The 20,764-nt window shown below is 53.0% G+C and overlaps 1 protein-coding gene across 2 annotated transcripts in view; it reads left to right on the forward strand.

Moving 5' to 3' along the window:
• Positions 1-1,562: 1,562 nt before the first annotated feature.
• Positions 1,563-20,764, forward strand: part of Grk3 (G protein-coupled receptor kinase 3) — a 91,382-nt gene continuing 72,180 nt past the window's right edge. Inside the window, exon 1 of one of the 2 annotated variants that reach the window (XM_060382603.1) lies at positions 1,563-1,809. In XM_060382603.1, the coding sequence (XP_060238586.1) occupies positions 1,697-1,809 (113 nt within the window). In that variant the 5' untranslated portion in view covers positions 1,563-1,696. The remainder of the gene's footprint in view (positions 1,810-20,764) is intronic. The other variant, XM_021646322.2, reaches the window with a different exon arrangement.

Here is a 20,764-nt window from a genome sequence, read left to right on the forward strand (position 1 = left end):
GTTTCATTACCAGGCCACCTCTGTGGTTCATTACCAGAACCACAGAGAGCCAAGACCTTGCTCTGATGTCTTTCGGCCACTTAGCACAGAGCAAAGATTTGAATGCAGGGGTCTCTATAACTTACTACACACTGCACCTGGGAAAAAGAACACGATAAAACAAGCAAAAAGCCAAGAACCACCAAGAAAATGAGTGAGGCAGGAGAATGCTTTATTTGTGATCCGATCAAGTAAAAACCCTGGATGACTTTAAAAAACCCAATGTTTGGAAGAAACCATATTGATTCAGACATTAAAAAGGCCACTTGCTTTTTTGGGGAACTTACCCCTCCCTCCTCCTCAAGGTGGACAAGCCATGCGGTGTTCCCACTTTTGGCTGAAAAAGTGGATGGAAGGGAAAAGTCCCTAGTGAGGGTGAGGTTGGGCTCTGCCTGTCTCTGCCTCATTCTCATAGTGAGGGCTGTGGTGTGAGATCAGTAATCTGCGGCAGACCAAGCTCCTTCCCAGGGCGTTCCTACCCCTCAACTCTTGTTCTTTTCCGCTTGCCTGAAATACTGTACCTTGGAGATGGAGAAACTTCTGGTAAAAATGGTCAGTTGGGAAACAGAATAGACAGAAAACCAGTGGCAGACCCCAGCCACTTCTGCTGGGACAGCCCCAAAACTAGAGCCCAACTGTGACCATAAACTCCCAACTATGGACAGACCCAGCTCTGGCCAATCTGGGGTTCACACGGTGTAGGACAATTCGGATAAAGGCTCTTCAAGCACAGGATGTCTTCACACTTCCTGGTCCCTTAGCAGGTGCCACAGGGGTTCTGAATGTGTACCTGTGTGCCCAGCTGCAGAAAAATAAGTACCGAGCCAAGGCAGGGTCCGGGGTAGCGAGAAGGTCACCATGGAAGGTGCAGGCCCCTGGAAATTCCCTGCTGCCCAGAACAGAGAGCCTCAGCTCTTTTATTTCCCTGAAAGCCCAGGAGGTTCTGCCCTCTCCTGTAGGCACTTCCTCTTGTGGCTCTTGAGTTGGTACTAAGCCTGCAAGAGCCAGGATGCCCCAAACCCCTCACTGGAGACACACTCTGAGGCCTTTCACCTGAGTGCAAGCCAGCTGTGACCTTGAACCTAGAGTGCTTCCATCAGCTGGGTCCCCAGGGACAGCTCTGCCCCAGGGCGGGGCTGTCACCCCACTTCACCCTGCACAGCAGAGGCCAAGCAACTTTCTCCACTATTTCGGTTTCCCTTGGCTTGGTTCACAGAGGGAGGTCTAGGGTGGGGCTAGCGGCTGGGGGTTGGAGGGGTGGGGGTAGCTCTGAGCTCCATCAAGTTTTGGCAATCACCTGAAAGGGCAGGTGGGGTCACTCCTGGGTACCTCCTGTAGCCCTCGATTGACGAGAGTGCTGTTGGAGGCCTCATGGCATGGTCCTCTCCGTACTGGGCGTCTGGACTGTGCTCAGGGAGCTAAGGGTGAGGAGAAGAGGAAAGAGAGGAGAGGAGAGGAGGAGGGAGAGGAGAGGAGGAGGGAGAGGAAGTCCCTGGTGCCTGAGAGGCTGGGTCAGAAGCGCGTGGCCGCGGACGGTTGGGGGCGCGCCGGGCTGGGGCGCGGAGCCGCGGAAGGGGCGGTGCGTCGGGGTCCGCGTCGGGGTCGCGCGTCGGGCGCGCCGTGGCCCCGTCGGGGCGGCGGGAGCTGCGGAGCCGCCATGGCGGACCTGGAGGCCGTGCTGGCCGACGTCAGCTACCTGATGGCCATGGAGAAGAGCAAGGCGGCGCCGGCCGCGCGCGCCAGCAAGAAGGTCGTCCTGCCGGAGCCCAGGTACGACTCTGGCCCTCTCTGCCCTCTCCAGTCCCTCTAGTCCTTTCCCGCCTTCTCGGGTTCCCTCCCAATCCCTCCGGGTCCTCTCCTCCCCTCTCCGGCCCCCTCCCGCCCCCTTCAGTCCCCTCCTGTCTCCTGTGGTCCTCTCCCGCCCCCTCTGGTCCCACCAGTCCCCTCCGTGCCCCTTCGGCCCCTGCTGTCCCGGGCTGGTTGCAGGGGCTGTTTGTCAGTACCCCTTCCCCTGTCCCCTAACCCCCTTCAGCAGTGAGTAGACCTTGAGTTCTCGGCTCTGTTCCCAGCGCTGTTTCCCCGAGCCACTTTCCTCAACTTGGACCCCTGGCGGCCTGCCCTTTCTGGAAAGGATGACAGGGGAGCCACTTGAGCCTAGCGGCAACACCGGGCTAAACTGGCCCTAGTTGGTGACTCCCTGCCAAGTTTACCCTTTTATCACCACTGATTGATTATTGATTTCACGGAGGTGTGATGGCTTCTTAGAGATGGACTTGTCCCAGGGAGAGTTCCCACCGGTGTTCCGGAGCAGTGCTGTAAGCTCACATCTTAACTGACCCCGCTGCCAGTTGCATAGCCTGTGTGGTTTTCTGTGCACAACAGCCCCTGGAGTAGATGGTAAAATTGTCTTGGACTTTATGGCCACCCCTGAACCATGCTGTTCTGTGAGGATCTAAACCAAAGCTGCTCCCCCTTTGAAATGGTCAAGCATGACACACCCGTGTAGCATCAATGTTACCTTCACATAAGGGAAAAATGTACGTATTTATTCTTTCAATTTTTTGAGGTACTAGGGATGGGACCCAGGGTTTCACACAGGTACCTAGCAGGAGGCACAGCCCCAGAGAAGCTTTCAAAGCCTGCGAGATGGTCAGATTATTTTTTCCAAGTGTGTTTGTGAGCCCCGTGATCCAGGGAGCGTTGAATCTCTGTGCTGTGTTTGCTGGGAAGAGTCACTCTGTACACACAGCTGCGCTGGCTGGGTATTTTTGGCTTGCCTTCCCTTCCAAGCCTTGGCCCCTTGCTGTTTTTCGGAGTGTGTTGCTCCCTGGCAGAGCAAACCAGGCCCAAGGGAGACCTCGGTGGACTGTGGCCATGCATGTCCTCCTGGACTTTAACCTATCTGAAGCTCACTGAAAAGGGGTCTTGATGGAAATCTCCAGTAAGTGGGATGGGGCAAGACCCAGGACTCCCCAAGTCACACCCAAGCCTCAGTGGAGAACTTCCCCTATGGGGAACATGAAAAAGCTTCCTCTCATTCTCTCTCTCCTTTCTTCTGTCCCTATGCTGTGAGGGGCAGGGAATCTTAAATATGTATGGTTTCTATATATAAAACCAATAAATAGCAACTCATGGGGACTCCTATGGGGGAGGGGTAGATAAGTTTGCTAAATTAGGAACGTCTGACTGCTCATCATTTTTTTTTTCTTGGTAGTTTGAACCTAGCTGGGCTTCTCTCTGTACTATTGCTCTTAGGCGCACACTCCAGTGCCCAGGGCCCTCACTTCCCAGTACCAACACCTCTGCTTTTATGTGGACTTTGGGGATACTTTATTTCAAAGGAGACTTGGTGTGGCTGAGCTTGTGAGTCCTGACATTCTAAGGTTGATGGATGGCAACAGGAGAATCAAGTTGGGACAGAGTCCTCCGAGGATTGCTATTATGTTGCTGTTTTTCAGGTAGACACTTGAATTAGGCCATCTGCCCCACTCCAGGAGTCTAATTTGTTGCCCCTTTGTCTTAGAGGCTTCAGCTCCTAACTGCCAACCACTCAGGGACAGTGGCTCCAGGTGCCTTGTGGGGATCTGGCTGTTGGAAGACACTGTTCGGAATTGTGTTTGCCCAGTGAGGAGCATGCATTTGAACTTGCCCATTGGTCTTTCGCTATTGATTTTTTAATTTCCAACTAATTATCTGGTCACCGTCAGTATTCTTGGTGCTTCCTTATCTCAGTGACTTTGCCTCTTCCCAGTCTTCAGCGGAGAACAGTATCTCGTTAATTATAATGAGACGGGTCTGCAGGGCCCAGCCTCCCTTGGCTGTTACGGAGCATCACAGAAAATGGGACACTGAACTCAGGGGAGGAGTGTGCCTCCCCCGAGAAGGCAAGAGGCAAACATTTTGTTATGTTGACACATTATTCAATTAACAGGCCGATGGGTGTAAATCCTCGGAAGACTGACTATTTGTTCAAATCACGTCTCTGCTTTAGTTCACTCAAACATTTGTTGAGCTAATGGGGCTGATAATGGGGCCTGTTGGAGGTGGCGGCTGTGACCCTTGCAGCCCGTTAGCCAGGGCATTTATCTACTGTGTCCGTTGTATGCCATGATGACAAGAGATGTCTCAGTTGAAGGCTCCGAGAGTCAGTTTCTAAGCCTTGCCGAGGCTAAGACAGCCCTTCACATTGGGTCCATGTCTCTGTTAGCCTTTTCCTGTTAGTGAGTTGGCTTGAAGTCACCTGTGGCTGAAAAGAAGTTGAGAAATGAGGCTGGGTCTCCCCGTTGAGAGACGCTTTCTGTTTCCTGGTCTTTGACGATGTTGGGACCTCCTTCGGGAAGCTCCTGTTGTCAGTCGCTCAAGCTGAATAACCGGAGGGGCAGAAAGTTCACAGCCTGGGCTGTGGGTGTGCCCAAGAGGATGCGTGGAAGTCCTAGGACACCCTCAGCTACTGGTGCTCACTGCCCACCTTGCTGAGTCGGGTCTTGTCCGCTGCTGCGTAGGTCGGAACAGCTGACCCTCACGCTTCCCGCCTTCTCCCGTCTCTGGCTCCCAGCTCGCCGTAAGAGCAACACAGAAATTACAGATGCGTGCCACCTTGTCCATCATTACTCCGTTTCTGGGGATTGGAACTCAGGCATCCACACCCTCAGTTTACTCAGCCCTCTTTCCAGCCCTGCTTGTTGGTTCCTAGCCTAAGTTGGTGGCGGTTGTGGACTGGTTTCTCAGAAGCCGGTGTGGGGAATGTCCTGAAGCCCCACACAGCCCTTCCCCAGGGACCTCTGATAGTAAAGACGCATGGAGTAGACTCCGGCAAGGGGCTTCCTCTCAGATTCGGGCACTCCAGCGTTCTATTTAACCCCAGATGGCCATCATTTGCGTTCTATGGTTCTGTATTTGTGGATCACGTGCTTTCTTGTAACTTGGGAAGAGCTGTCTAGGCTTGGCAACATGTAAGCGATATGGCTGTTCCAGCCTCCTGTGTGTCTAATTGCCCCTGTAACCCATGTGGAAAGGGTGTGGCCATCTGTCCTTTCACGTTGGGACCACTTGAGAGGGCCCTCGCTGTTCAGCTTGTAGGATGGTCCCTGGCTTGGCTCTGTGCCCACAGCCTAACTTGGAAAAATGTGGTAAGAGCCAAGAAGGATGGGAGGTAGCAGGTGGTAGCCCTCTGAAAGGCCCACTCCCTCACCCCCAAACCTGACGACAACCCCAGCACCGAAAACAAACCAACCAACCTGTAGAGCTTTCCGGAGGAGCATGCTTTATTTCGGATGGGAGTCATTCTAAGAGGGGGAAGCTCTTCTTCCCAATACCACTCGAAAACTTGAGAGGCAGTTTGTCCCGACCTTTTCGTTATTATTTCATTCTTGGTCAAAGTTAATTTGTGCCAGTGACTTGGAGAGGCACAGACTGCTCACAGCTGTGGGTTCTTGGGAACAGATGTTTCAGAGCAATCAATTTGGGATGAGGACCAGCCCTGAGGAACACCATAAAGTGCTTTAAATTCGCAGCCCTGTGCGTCTCTTGGAGGTACAGGCAGTCCCTGCTTTGATGATCTGTTCTTAGAGACAGCCCACAACACTGCCCTCGGCGTTGCCAAACACCCCAGGAAGCCAGGGATAAAACTCAGGGAAGGACATCAAGGTTGGAGGGCGCTCCGTGAGAGTCTTTGTCAGCAGGTGGATGGATGAATACCAATGGTGGGAAGTGAGATAGGGAGCAATAAGGGGCTTTCCCCTCTGGGTTCCCCACCACCCAGACAAACGAAATGTGTCTTCTAGGTAATGGCATAGGGATCAATGTTACAGGGAACATCTCCTCTGCCAGGTCGTGGTGGTACCATCAGGTGCTGCCATGGTAGCCATGCCAGGTGCACAGCATTCTCCGGTTTCACAGAGGGATCCGTGCTCAAGGGCACCGCAGAAGAGAAGGCGGGTAACCACAAACAGGATCCAGGGCGAGGGATGCCAGATGTGGGATGTGAAGCCAGACTCCCCATTCTACTCACTGGGCAGCTTAGACTGCCCCGCCCAACCCCGTTGAACAGAATAGCAAACAACCTCACCTCTTCTTTTGCAAGGAAGTGAGGGAGATTTTTGTGTTTAACTCGGGGAAAGGTCATGTTGGGAGATCCTGGTGTGGCCTTGGGGTACCAGGACTGTCCTCAGAGGCTTCCAGACAGCCTCGACTCCTCTGGGGCCTCCGAGGGAAGTAATTATGATGAAGTGAATCTGTAGGTGATGTCCTGTTTCCCAAGAGGAACATGAGGTGTGATAACGAGCAAAAAAGTGTGGTTTGCAGTCTTGCTGGAGTGATGAGGAGCCGTGATGAAGTTCACCTCATCTCCTCCCCCCCTTCCATCTCTAGGAAAAAATAAAAAGGGAAAGAGAATGTATTTTGCTTTATCCTTAATAAAAATCCCTATTCCAAAGGACCTTTTCTTGTTAGAGAATAATAAGGTTTCAGGGCTCCTGTAGGGGAGTGAAGTTCTGCCAGCGGAGCGTGGCTGTCTCCTTATCACTGTATCCCTCTGTGGACACGGGTAATAAGAACAGAAGTGATGGGCTCAGTGTTCGGGCTAGTCTCCAGTCAGCTTGACGTAGCTAGAGTCATCGGAGAGGAGGGAGCCCCAATTGTGAAAACACCTCCGTAAGATTCAGCTATAGGCAAGCCTGTAGAGTATTTTCTTAATTAGTGATTGATGGGGGAGGGTACCGTCCATTGGGGAGGGTACCGTCCTTTGGCTGGTGGTCCTGGGTTCTATAAAAAGCGGGCTGAGCAGCCGTGGGGAACAAGCTAGTGAGCAGCACCCCTCCATGGCCTCTGCACCAGCTCCTGCCCTGACTTACTCCGGCGATGAACAGTGACATGGGAGTGAGTTGCTTTTGGTGTTCTATCACCCTGACTAAGACACTGGGCACTTAGACTTTTGCACGTGTGTGTGGCCTGGAACTCACTCTGTAGACCAGGCTGCCCTCAGACTCACCGAGATTCACCTGCCTCTGCCTCCCAAGTGCTGGGAGTAAAGGCAAGTGCCGCCATGCCTGGCTCCTCCCCCTTGTTTTTGGGGACAGGGTCTCTCACTGAGCCCGGGGCTCACTGGTTTGGCTGGTCTGGCTGGCCAGCAAACTTGTCTCTCCATCCCCATCCCAGCCCTGGAGTTAGACACACATGCTAACACGTGGCTTTTATGTGGGTGCTGGGGATCCAGACTCAGATCCTTCTGTGTACGGGCTGAGGCAGCGTTTCCCATGTTGCCCATGTGTTCCCCTGTCTTTTGCGTCTGGTGAGGTGAGGTGAGGTGTCCCCTTCAGCCTCTGCCCCTCCAGTCTCTCACATCTTCCCTCTTCCCTTCCTGTTCTCCTCGTTCACGCAGAGCTGGAATTCCCAGGCCTTCTTCTGATGACGCTGTGGTCAGCCCTCGCACCCTGTAAATGTCACTTCTAATTTTAGAAGTTGTCTTTTGGGTCCTCTGTGCTTTGGCCAGATCCCAAATCGTACAGATATTCAAATACTTTCTGTGTGTGGCCTTGCCGAGGCCCTTCCGCCATCGGGGTTCGTGGAGTGAAGGTCAGCTTCGGCTCCGCCTTGGGTCTGTGCACTTGCCAGGCACTGCTTCCTCCTTCCATGGTGTTAGGAGGAGGAAGTGGGGATCCTGTGAGAGCAGGGGGCCAGGGCTTCCATGAAGAGTGGCCCGAAAGCCTTCTGCCATCAAGGTCTCTCCTCTTCCTGAGCCTTTCCTCCTATTTGTGATGAATGTGGTGGAATAGAAGGTTCTAGAACAGGAGCCAAGAACTTGGGAAGTCACCCATCACTGTATTCAGTTTCCCCATCTATAGCATACAAGATCTACTCGTTCCTGGCCTTAAAACGTCCTGACAGTCATAAGCGTTTTTATTCGCTCATTCTAGTCACGAGCGGGAACATGGAGGAAGGCCCCGAAGACTCTCGGACACAGATAACTTGAGAGGAAAAGGAGGCTTTCCGTCATACTACCTGGTTCTTGGGGTTGTGATAACACGCGTTGCCAGGGGCTGGGAGCGTGGATCAGCGGGCGGAGCGTTTGCCCGGCTGAGTGAAACCCTCGGTTTGATTCCACAGCAGTGGGTGAACACGGTATGGTGGCATGAACCTGTAACCCCAGTGCTGGGGAGGGGGGGATAGAGGGCCAGGACTTTGTCGAGGTCGTCTTTTGGTACATAGTGAGTTGGGGGCCAGCCTGGGTTACATGAGAGCCTGTCTCAAAAGAAGGAAGGAGCAAGGGTAAGGCAGGGAGAGAGAGAGGGAGAGTCTCATAATAGGTCTCAGTGGTTGTGGAACAGTGTGTCAGAAGGACTGGTGCCAGGCTGCCTGGAGGAGGTGAAGACAGACCCCTGGAAGGTTGGCTGGCTGGGCCAGGGAAGAGCAGTTGCTGAGCCTCAGAGCCAGACTTAGTGGCTTCACGTCGGAGATGTCTTCCTTGCACCGTCTGTTGCGGCCTTGCGTGTCTAGAACCTTCTGCACGGCGGCACTCCCCTCCCTATGGTGAGATCCGGGGTCGTCACAGCCTCCTGCCAGGAGTCATGGTGTCATGCTGCGGGCCCCGGGTGGTGAGCTCACCCCACTCTTCGCTAGGTCTGGGCAGACCGTGGAAATCCGCTGGGTCTCACGCTTGTATCTGAAGGGTTCTCAGAGAGGGACCAGTGAGGTCACCCATCTCTGACACCTCGGGAACGTCTGGGCTGTTACAAAGCATTCCTGTGGCCCAGCCCAAATGCTAGGTTCCTCCTGGTCCCCCTGTGGTTCTCCAGAACACAGCCTCCAAGCACAGCAGCTCTCCAGCCTGCCTCGGCTTTCTCGGGAAGTTCTCTGTTTCTTGTACGCCGAAGCATGCACGTCGCACTGTCTGTAACCCATTCAGTGCAGGAGTGGCCCTGTTAGGTAAGAACCTTTAAATTCATGCAGGTATCAAAAAAGATAGGTGTAAAATCATCATGATTACCTCACACACAGTATCGTGGGTGTCGAGCGTGAGGTCAGCTTCTGTTTCACGAAGAGATTTTTTGGCCCTGTGAATGCTTTAAAATCCGTGACGTCAGTTTTCTGGCCAGGGTTTGAGTTAGGGTATGGAGTGAGGGCTGTCCACACATTTTGCCAGTAACCTTGGCAGCCCCGGGCTGCTGAGCACGAAGTGGGTGCCGGGCAACGTTGGAGGCTTGCGGTGTGGGCCCTAATTGTGCTGAAAAGCCTTGTGAGGACGGTAAAGAGGTGTGTTCCAGGGATTCAGAAACCCTGGCAGCCAAGCTCTGCTGTTCAAGAGCTGGGTGTGACCCGGATCTCACACACTAGGTGAGCGGGAAGGCTCTCCCTCCCAGGTAGGGCAGCATCCTGAATCACATTCCCAGCACACTCTGCTGAGGGCTGCTGAGGTGCTGAGGGCTGCTGCGCGACGGCCAGCTGGGGTCTAGTATTTCATGCCGTTAACGGGAGGAGTTGAGGTAGTCATCTCTAGTCGTTTCATCCAGGGCCACTGCGTCTTCGTGGCTCTGGGTAGGGATTTAACTGCAATTTGTACTAAAGTTACGTGAATCAGCCGTCCCGTGGCTGCTAGACGCCAAAGACGGCCTTTTAAGCTTCAGAGGCGTCGGAGGCTGCCATGCTCTGATTGTATCCTCTCTGTGAAGTGGGAGAGCCTGGAGCTCTTGCCTAGATGTGGGAAGCCCTGGACAAAAAGGGGAAGAAAGAAAAAAACCCTTGTCTGCCTGCCTGGTGGTGAGTCACGGTCCACGGGGCGCTGGACTCCTGCGTCGGCAATCTGAGGGACCCACATCTGCAAGGGGGTCTCGCAGTTTCCCACCTCGTGTACTGCGCGCGCTGCACATGTTGAGTGTGGCAAATGCGTGTGTGTGCATCTGACACGGAACTCTGTACGTGCATGTGCAAGGTGGAGGCCTGAGGCCAACCAAAGATGCCACCCACCTTGGTCTGCTGAGAAAAAGTCGCTCACTGGGCCAGAACTCACCAGGGAGGCGGGGCTGGACAGTGAATGGCAGGTCTTCCCCTAGGTCCTGTCTCTGCAGTTCAGGGATCAAACCCAGGTCCCCGTGCCTGTAAGGCAAGCAAGCACCTTATTGACCGAGCCATCCCCCAGCCTCTGAAACTTCTATTTCCTATATTATAAAGGCACCCTGACCGGAAAAGGAGAGTTGTGAGTCTTGTCAGTGGGACATTAAGTGTGGTCTGTGGCATGCTCTGGCTGCTGTCCTCACGGCTTCGGTGTGGATCGGTGTGGATCCGCCTCCTCATTGGGCTGGAAAAGAGTTACTGTTTACATAAAACAACCTCATGTCGACTTCGGCTGGGCCAGACACGGTCTGACCGGTAGGTGTCGGTGTCAGTGACTTTGCCAACTCCTTCCCCTCCACTCTGATGAACGCATCCATGGTAGGGTCGGCGGCTGGCTGGCTTAGATCCCCCCACGTGAAAAAAGGTGCCTGCCCTGTTTCTGTGATGTGCCCCATGGCTACTGCAGATCACGGCGGCACAGACCACGGGCCGCTCATGTTGGCAGCTCTGCCCCATTGCCGCTTCAAGCCCAGTTCTTGGCTTGTGGCTCTGTCTCCCATCTGTCCGGGACAGTGAGCCAGGAGGCAGAGTCCCTTTGGGAAGAGGTGACAAGCACTGTAGTCCCTCCACTTTCCCGAAACAGGTTTCCATCTGAGGTGTAGACTGATCCTTGCTGAAGAGACCGCCGTGATCCTCCTCCCTCTGACTACTCACTTCCGTTTGTGCATGAGACCTTCTGAGACCCGCTGGCGGCTGCTGGTGGTTCACTTCGTGCTGCTGCGTCATTGCTCTTGAACTGTTGGCCGCTCTGGGTCAGGGCAGAGCCCCAGCGGCTGGTGGCAAGCAGGTGACAGATGTGGGTTTGACCAGGTCATGCCTCAAGCCCAGTAGCCATGGGAAGGCTGGTGTCCTAGATCTGGAGAGGACAGATCCTGCGAGTCTTCAGGAGCCACAGTTCCGGGCTGGAGGGGCTGGAGCAGAATACGTTGTGTCCGTGTGAGGAAACATCCCGAGTTTTGAGAAATACAGATTGGAGTGGTATAGGGTCAGGGGCCTGCTGCCAGAGGTTTCCTTTAAAAGGTAAAGGGAGTATGGGAGGGAAAGGAGCCCCAGATCCTAATAGCTGCTAAGGATGGGCTCTGGATTTCTTACTGGTTGATAGTAGTAATAATGATAGTTTGATTCTATATTATATGCTATTAAAGAAATATTATTATTAGAGATAGGGTCTCATGTAGGACAGGCTGGCTTCAAACCCACCGTGTAGCCAAGGATGATCTCAGATAGCTGATATTCTGGCCTCTGATTCTGGAGTGCTTGGGTTACAGAATGCTCCACCGTGCCCTGTTTGTGCATTGCTGGAGGGAACCCAGGGCTTGGTGCATGCTGGGTAAGCAGCCTGTGGTCTGAGGTGTGTCTCCAGCTCTGGTTTGGGAATTCTTGTGGTGATGGCGAGGCGTGAAGGTGCTAGCTGTATTCTCATAGGGCGGAGGGCCTCCGTTGTCACACACAAGTGGGCTGTGACAGTGTCATACAAATGCGTGGCATTCTGCATCTACACCTTCTGGTGCAGGAACTTATGCCGAGCTGGCTCAGGGTCTAGCGTCACAGCCCTGGCGCTGCTGAACCCTGGTGGGAAGGGAAGAAGAGCCTGGCTGGTTCTTCTTCTTCTAAAACGAGCCACGTTTTAGACATACAGTTTCCTAATAAGATGTCTGCAGCAGCTTTCTACCTTAAAATTACTAGCGGGCCCCCGAGCTGGCTCAGCAGGTAGAGGGGCTTGTGGCTAAGCCTGGGGAACCGAGTTCAATCCCCAGGACCCACGTGGTGAGAGGAGAGAACCAACTTCCACAAGGTATTCCCTGCTCACCCTGACAGGCGCTCAACGCCCCCACGCTTCCGCCGTTTCACAGTGATTAATGTGTTTCCAAATAGACCAGAAGAGAAGTACCGCTCCTTGAAAGAGAATCTAGAGGAGGAGCTACAGAGTTTGTGGAGAAGATGCAGTAATGTATCTGATGTACGACCCCTGTGAAAGGGTCCTTTGATCCCACTCTCCACTCCCCCTAGAGGGATTGTCACCCACAGTTTGAGAACCATTGCCCTAAACGCAGTTGTGAGTGGATACTTGCTGACCCGGAAGAGAAAAGAGGCAAAATAAACAATAAGACATTGAGAAAGTAAGACAGGTCCACGGAGCCATGGCCACAGTCCACGGATTGGATTTATGAACGAGCAACTTCGAGCTGTGAAGGAAAGGTGGGCTCTTATGGTCGCCGTCATGCAAAATCATAACCTTTCTACCCTGTGTGCAAAGACGAGTTCCGGAGCATTTGATGAGGTCTTCAAGGAAACACTCTATCAGAATTCAAAGGAACCTATGTCTGTGGGCCTGGAGCTCACGGGTCTTCCCCGAACAAACCAAGAGTCTCCAGACTGTGACCGAGGAGACTGAGGGATATGAAGGCCAACCTGACGTTCTCACCTGACCCGGATTGCCAGGCACCAACTTAAAAGACAGTGTGTGCCCTCACGGGAGGTGCGTGGACCAGAGTGTTTCAGATTGAGGGTTTATTTACCTGTTGGCTTCCGGAATATTTGCAGGTACCTGATGGGGTATGCGTATCTGAGGGCGTGAGTCTAGTCAAAGAGGAAACTGTGCCGCGCACACCTCTCACCCACGGCCCCAAAGCGCATTTTGTTACTGAGACCCTGTATCAAAACAGACAGACAGACGGACAGACAAAGCCTTCACATTTTGGAGCATTCTGATTTTGGAACATTTTGGAGTCTTCAGATTAGGGGTGTGTTGGGTGACGGTCCTCCGAATCGCCCTTTGCTGGGCAATAGTCACTCAATGACACTTCTGCGAGGCTCCAGCGCTTCAGGGAGGAGATGCAGGCCCCAGCACTAAGGGCTCAGGCCTGTTCTCCCAGAGAGTTCATGTCCGCTGGCCTGGTTCCCCTCAGAGTCTCAGGAGGGAGGTGCTTCTTCCCAGCAGACACATCGGCCGTGCTGCTGAGGAGGGCATCCAGGAGCCTTCACACTGCTGTGGAGGCCAGTGGGCCCTGCTGTGGATGCTGCCTTCCGGCTGACGCTTTCCTGTATTTAAAGAAAAACCACCGGTCTTGCCTGTGTTTCAGCCAGCACCTCCTGTCCCTGCTTCGTCCCTCTCTGTCCCCGCCAGTGTGAGGGAGTGCGTGCCGAATTGCTCTAGCTGAGTACTCCACAGGCCTCCTGTCCAGACAAGACCCTGCCAGGCCGGGAAGCATCAAGCCCAGAGCAAATGACTGGGTGGCAATGAACTGTCCATTCCTCTTCCTCCCAGGGAGAGCCTGTGATTAAGGAGCAAGGCCTGGTGGTGTGGCCTGTGATCCCAGCTACCTGGGAGGCTGAGGCAGGAGGCTCACTGGGTAAAGGGCTGCCAGGTTGGCGGAGTAAGTTCATAGTTACTGTGAGAGCCTGTCTCATAAAAAAAAAAAAAAAAGGAAAGGAAGGAAGAAAGAAAGAAAGAAAGAAAGAAAGAGAAAGAAAGAAAGAAAGAAAATAAAACCAAAACAGTGTGCTGGGTGTATATCTCTGGGGGAGCAGTGGTTTAACATGCCTCAAGTTCCGAGTTCAATCCCCACACAACCCCCAAGGAGGAAGAGTTTGGTATCCTATATATGACATGGCCGATATCCAAAGCAATGAACTCTGAGACAGCCGTATCTAGAGCAGGGCTTCTCCTCATGCTTGTGACATTAGGAACCCCTGGCTTCCTCTGTACGTGTGAAAACATATTCTGGGACATCAGTTCTCAACCTGTGGGTCATGACCCCCAGGGAGCCTCGAATGACCCTCTCTCAGGGTCACCTAAGACCATCAGAAAACACAGATATTTATACTATGATTCATAACTGGAAAAGTTATGAACTAGCAACAAAATTAGCTTTACCCAATTAGGTTGGGGGGCGGTCATCTCAATATGAGGGACCACATTCAAGGGCTGCAGCATTAGGAAGATTGAGAGCCAGGGCCCTGGGAGATGACATTATTTTAAAGTGTAGCTGTGGATACACTGGGGTCAGCGGTTTTCTCTAGATGGTTCTGGAGACCCTTACATGAGAAAAATGCTAGCCGAGGGGCCCTGGCATGTGTTGGTGACTAATGAAACGGGAAGATAGAACCTGTTGGGCTCAGGCTCGGGGCAAGGTGGTGGTAGCGGTTAAAAGCCCGGGGTCATGGGGGAACATTCCCTGGGAGGCTCACGTGTTTTAGAAGGTAGCTTTGAAGGCTCCTCGTGGGCACAGGGTGTCACACTTGGCAGCTGGCCTCGCTGGGGTTGATTGAGAAACTCAGATAAAGGGAAGCTGGGTGCTCTCAGAGGGTTTGCTCAAGGTCAGTGCTGTAGGGCAGGGTGTGGTTTAATAAAGACTCCCGTTACGTCAGGGTCATCGTGTGGATGGGACCCAGTGTGTGTGTGTGTGTGTGTGTATGCATGTTTGTGTTCATGTGTGTAGGGGAGTGTGCACGTGTTTGTACCTACCTGCAGAGGCCCGAGGTCAGGGTTGCTAGGCTCCTTCAACTGCTGCCCACCTTGTGCTTTAGAGAGAGTCTCTCCCTGGCTCCTCCTCTCCAGGGCTGGCATTCCAGGCGTGAACCCTGGTGCCTGACTTTTAACCAGTGCTGGGGAGCCGGACTCAGGTCTTTATGATCCTTAGCCCCTGACACCCGGGAGGCCTTCCCACAGCTCCAGAGATGAGAACCCAGCGAGTAACCACCTCTGCTGCCTGTGGTTGCTCCCGTCCCTGCCACCCTCACTGCCCTTCCCGTGGGCTTCTGCCCCAGGCCGGATACCAGCTAAGGAGGGATCTCAGGCAACGGCAGGGGCGGAGCCAGTGCAAGCCAACTTTTACAGTTTATTTTATGTTCATTGGTGTTTTGCCAATGAACTGTATGTTTGTGTGAGAGTGTCAGTTCTTGGAGTCACAGACCACCAACTTCCCTTTAAGGAAGTGGCATGGAGAGACTTGTCCCACTTGGTCATGTGAACCCACTAGTTCCTGAGGTGCGGCGCCTGTGGGCTGGCTGGGTTCTTCTCTGTTAAGTTGCAGGTGCAGGGCGGTGAGGGACTTTCCCCTTAGGATCAAGGGTCCTGGGTGTGGAGGTTCACAGGCCCAACTGGGGGACTCGCCGGGGTCAGATCGCAATCTCCAGCTGCTCTTCCTGGCCCTGTTCTGTCAGAGAGTTGTTTGTCTGGGCTCCCTTAGGGCAAGTTATGCAGAGAGGCAGGGGCCAGAGGGGCGTAAGACAAGGTGCGGTCCAGTGACACATTCAGAGCGGAGAATCTGAAACCATAGAGGTTAAATGGGAGCAGCCGCTGTGGGGGACTATCACTGAACCTCCACTCCCAACGCAGCCTCTGAGTGCTGGAGGCCGTCCTTGGGGGCAGATGCAGCAGTGACCCTCCTTATCTTGCTATGTCCCTAAGGGAAGGATGGTTCCAGCCTGTATCACATCTTCGGTAAACACGAATTCGTGTCAATGAATTTCATGGATATGTTCAGAAAAGTTATAGTTCTCTGTCACCCCTCCTCCCGTGGATGTTCCATAGTGATAATGTGAGGACACGCTGACGGGGATGATGTGATTCGTGCCAGGACGGCATGGCTGCTGGTCCTCAGTGGCTCATGGTGATGGAGGCAGAGACATCAGTGGCCTTTTAGGAATGGCCATCTGGCAGTGGGCTGGCCCTGGGATGTCACCAAAGGCCTCATGGTTCTCAAAACTCTTCAAGAGGTCTTGGGGCTTGAGTGGGAGTCTCCTGTGTGAAGGGGAAAAAGACACAGAATTAAAAAGATGAGAGAGAGAGAGAGAGAGAGAGAGAGATATTTTACACAGCAACAGGGGCCAGTGTGGCTGGGTACAGCTTTTGCCTGTGATGAGACCAGAGCATGCCTGGCTGCGGTTTGGGAGAGGGCGGGGAGAGGCTGGAGCATACTTGGCGATGGCCCGGGTATGTGTGGCTTGTACATGGCTGGGTGGGACTTGGGACCTCTTTGGAAATGTCTCTTTTGATGAGCCAGGGCACTGGGACAAGGGGTGAAGAGGCAGCCCTGGAATTCTCCAGGTAAGAAAAACCCAGGCTTAGATACGGTCCTACTCTCCTCTCCTCTCTCAGCTTACAGTCTGGCGCTGAGTGGATTTCAAAGCGACCCCTGAACCCAGTTTGAAGAGGTGGTTCTGATCACCAGAGACAGACCAACGGCCTCAGGTGTTGGTCGCCTTTCAGATGCAGTCTTTTCACCTTTGTATGTGGCGAGCTTTCTTTCTTTCTTTTTTTTTTTGGCTGATGAAATCCAAAATATGTTTCATGTATTGCGAAGGACAGGGGACTGGGGCGGGGCAGGGGGTGGCCCGACTCTCTCGAGGTGGTCCTGCAAGCAGGAGTTTGTGTCTTGAGCACACATGTGTTCAGTGGTTCCTGCCTGTAATCCTGGTGCAGGGGATGGAGACAGGAGGCTACCTGTGGATGGCTGGCCAGCTAGCCTCACGGAATTTGTGAGCTCCAAGCCCAGGGAGAGACTCTGTCTGGACAAAGATGGAGCTTTTGGGGTGTGGGCAGGGTGGTGCGTGTCTTCCAGTGCTCGGGAAGCAGACGCTGGCCGACCTCCGTGAGATCCGGGCCAGCCAGGACCGCACAGTGAGACCCCGCTGTAATGAATAAATAAATAAATGAAAGGGAAAAAGGTAGCATATGACAGAGGAGGAAACCCAAAGACCGGGACCTCCTCACACTCAAATACACACGTGGGCGTATATTTGCAACGCACATGCACACGGATTGACGTTGACTGTCCAGATTTTGTTGGAGTACCGTAAGGAGCTTTGAAGTCTCTCAACTTTGCTGGCGTGTGTGCTTTCAGGGACAAGTGACTGGGTGCTGGATTGTTCAGGCTGTGGGGTTTATATGCAAGACTGAGGGCTGAGTGGCTGGTGAACTACTCAGGAGACCATGGAGGACCTGGGGGATAGAGGGGACCAGGGAGGAGCTGGGGGATGGAGGGGACCAGGGAGGAGCTGGGGGATGGAGGGGACCAAGGAGGAGCTGGGGGATGGAGGGAACCAGGGAGGACTTGGGGGATGGAGGGGACCAAGGAGGAGCTGGGGGATGGAGGGGACCAAGGAGGAGCTGGGGGATGGAGGGGATCAGGGGAAGCTGGGGGATGGAGGGGACCAGGGGGGAGCTGTGGGATGGGAGACCAGGGAGGAGCTGGGGGATGGAGGGGACCAGGGAGGAGCTGGAGGATGGGAGACCAGGGTAGAGCTGGCCTTCGTCCGCATGGTGAGACACTTGCTCAGCCTACTGTGCAGCCTGTGTGGTCCAGTAGCTTTAAACAGTGGAGCAAAGTTTCCATGGTGACTTTGGATATTTGGATATCTGGGTAGTATGCCTAATGAGTTGTTTGTGGAAAATCTCTAGCAACTGTACATTAAAAAAAACCAAAACACCGAAAATCCCGCAGTTTCATTTTGAAGAGCTTATCGTTTGAAGCGACTGCTGAGCCTTTTTTTTTTTTTTTTTTTTTTTTTTTTCCTTAAAGAAGCTGGCTTGTGGTTTGTGGCCCTGATGAATGGTGACAACCGTTGTCTGGCTGTGCTGTTTGTCGTGGTTTGCAGAGCACTTGCATGCACACACCAGCTGGCCTGGTCTCCCCACCTGCTTCCTGTGCAAGTAGACTTTTACGGGAATGTGATGCCTACCGGGCAAAATATTTATGCACTATGGTAAAACAGCCAGACCTCAGGTGGAGCTCGGTGGGTTTAACTGTGGAAGCTCTGCACTTAGATCAGCCACTAAGTCAGCTCCAGCAGTGACACACTGGGGCTCCACATCTCTTCTCTGGACCCGAGGAGACCAGGTGGCTGGTCCTTCAGTTAATTAACTGGGGGGTGCGTGGAAGTCAAAGGGCAGCTTGCAGGGATCACCCCCTCCTTTCCCAGGGTAAATCCTCAGTATTGAACCTAGGTTGCCAAGCTTGGCAGCAAGCGCCTTTGTCGACTGAGCCATCTTGCCAGCCCTTTGACCTGCTTTAGCAGCAGAGGCGTTTTAGCCGTGGAGCTGTCTGGTCCGAGGCCACTCAGCAGGGTCTCCATTGTCCAGGCAGGCAGCACTGCCGTCTCCCCAGCTGCCACTCAGTTTTAAGGAAGCTACTGGACTCCAGTCAGTATGTGTCGTATATCCTGGCTTAAGCTGTGAAGGAAGCTGGAGGCCAGAATGGGATCCTGTCAGACTTTGTGTGAAAACTGTCAGATGTGCCCAGAAGGAGAGAGGAGCATGTGGAACGCCACCTCGGCCGGCCTCAAGCCATGTGACGGCTGCCACCCTCACCCCAGTCTCATCCGTCCACTAGCAGCACCTGGCCATTCTCCTCCCCCTCCACCTTCCCTTTCTGTTGGGCAGATAGGTTGCTCCATCCCTAGCTCTTTCTGCAATGATTCACCAGAGCTAGTAGCTCTCTTCAGATACAAATTACTTCAGGTGTTCTTTCAAGCCACACATGAATCATTGCTCCCTTCCTCCCTCTCTCCCTCCCCCTCTCTCTCTGACAAAGTCTCACTATTAGCCCAGGCTGACTTCAAACTCATGATCCTCCTGCCGTAGCCCCTGAGTGCTGAGATTAGACACATCACACCTGGCAATATTTTAAGATGAAAAAGTTTCTCCTTGAAGAAGAGAACCACCTGGAACTGACAGCAGCTCCACCATCCTGTGGAGACTCAGTCAGAAGACTAACAGTCCCAACTAACCTGGGCCTAGAGGAGCTAACAGAGAGTGAAGCACTAACCAGGGACCAGGCATGGACTAGACCTAGACCATCCACATATATGTACAGGCATCTACATAGATGTACAGAAGGCTAAGGCAGCTTAGCCTTCCTGTGGGTCCTCCAGAATGGGAATGAGGCTTCTCTGACATGGTCTCCGCTGCATGCCTTTCGATCACTCCACCCTGGTAAGGCTGCCTTGCCAGGACACTGTGAACGAGGAAGTACACAGTCCCGATGAGACGGGATGTGCTGGGGCCGGTTTGCAGGTGGGTGGTGGTGGTGTCTCCCCTTTTCTAAGGGTCAGCGGAGGGGAGTGTAAGGGGGATGAGAGAATGAGAGACAGACAGAGGGAAGGTACCAGGAGGAGAGGGACGGAGCTACATTTGAGATGTAATGGGAATGAATAAATAAATAAATAAAAACACTAGTGCTGAAGCCTGGAATTAAAAAAAAAATGTTTCCCCTTAATTTGTATTTCAGTTATGGCCTGTATATTTGCCTAGCTTTCCTTTTCAATCTGTCTAGACTCCTCAGTCTTACCACTGCTCTTCCCTCTTGAAGTCTCCCCATCTCCCTGGAAATCAGGTCCCTTGTCACATTGTTTCCTGCACGCTCAGGGTTTGCCTGTGTCTTATAGTTACTTTTCTGATAACACCATGACCGAGGAACTTTGCAGAAGGAAGGGTTTGTTTGTGCTTATGGTTATTCCATAATCTCCAGAGGGATAAGAGCCCATGGCCATCGCGCAGGGGGCATGGTGGCAGCGGGCAGGCATGGCTCTGGAGCAACAGTTGAGATTTTACATCTGATTCATAGGAGGTGGAGAACACCCTGGGAACGGCACACCCACCCTCAACTGCACACCTCCTCCAACAAGGCCACGCCTCCTAATCCTTCCCAAACAGTCTCACCAACTGGGGACCACGCATTCAAACATACGGTGTTCAATTCCAAGTACGCACATGGCTGGCTGTAACTTCAGTCCCAGGGCATCTGATGCCCTTTTCTGGCCTGTTCTGGCACCAGGTACACACACACACACACACACACACACACACACACACACACACACACACATTACACAGAGGTGCATGCAGGCAAAACACCCATACGTGTAGATTTTTTAAAAGTTTAAAAAGTAAAGGAATTTACGACAGACAGACAGACACATAGTGAACTATAAGAAAATTTAATAATAAATTTGATTTCACCAAATCAAACATACAAGTATATGTACTAGGTAATGCCACACATCATCCTTAGGACCTTGTTCCATTCACCAAGGACCATGCACTGTTATGGGGGGAGGGGACATTGAAAGCCTCACTTTCTTAACTCAGTGCAGTTATTTTGGGATCTAACTATGCTCATCTCCTTCTGATCCCTGGCTCTGAGACACTACATGGCTCTGGGTAGTCTTAGATTTACTATGTAGAACAGACTGGCCTCAAACTCTCAGAGGGTCACTTGCCTCTGCCTGTTTCATCCCTTTTTATTGCCAAGTATGATTCCATTAGACAGATACCCTCTCGACTCTTCAAGGAAATGTGTATTATTTCCAGTTTTTAGCTATGGTGGATAAGGCTGAGATTACCAGTCACTTGCATGTCAACTCATGTTTGGTTGTGTGCTCGCACATTTCTGGGGTGAGTGCCCAGGAATGGAAGGTGGGCATCCTGGCAGTATTGGACTTCCAGGCACTGCCAAGCTCTTTGCAGTGTCTGTTCCACGGTCCTAGTATGTGCAGTAGTCTGCGCCTTTGCCGAGTTTGCTCTTTTCTCAGAGAGGTGGCCCGGACAGTGCGTGGTGGGGTCACACTGCGGTTTCAAGTCCTGTTTCCCGGTGGCTCATATGTGCTCCTTCAC

This window comes from Meriones unguiculatus, chromosome 4 (assembly GCF_030254825.1).
Source record: "Meriones unguiculatus strain TT.TT164.6M chromosome 4, Bangor_MerUng_6.1, whole genome shotgun sequence".
Lineage (NCBI taxonomy): Eukaryota > Metazoa > Chordata > Mammalia > Rodentia > Muridae > Meriones > Meriones unguiculatus.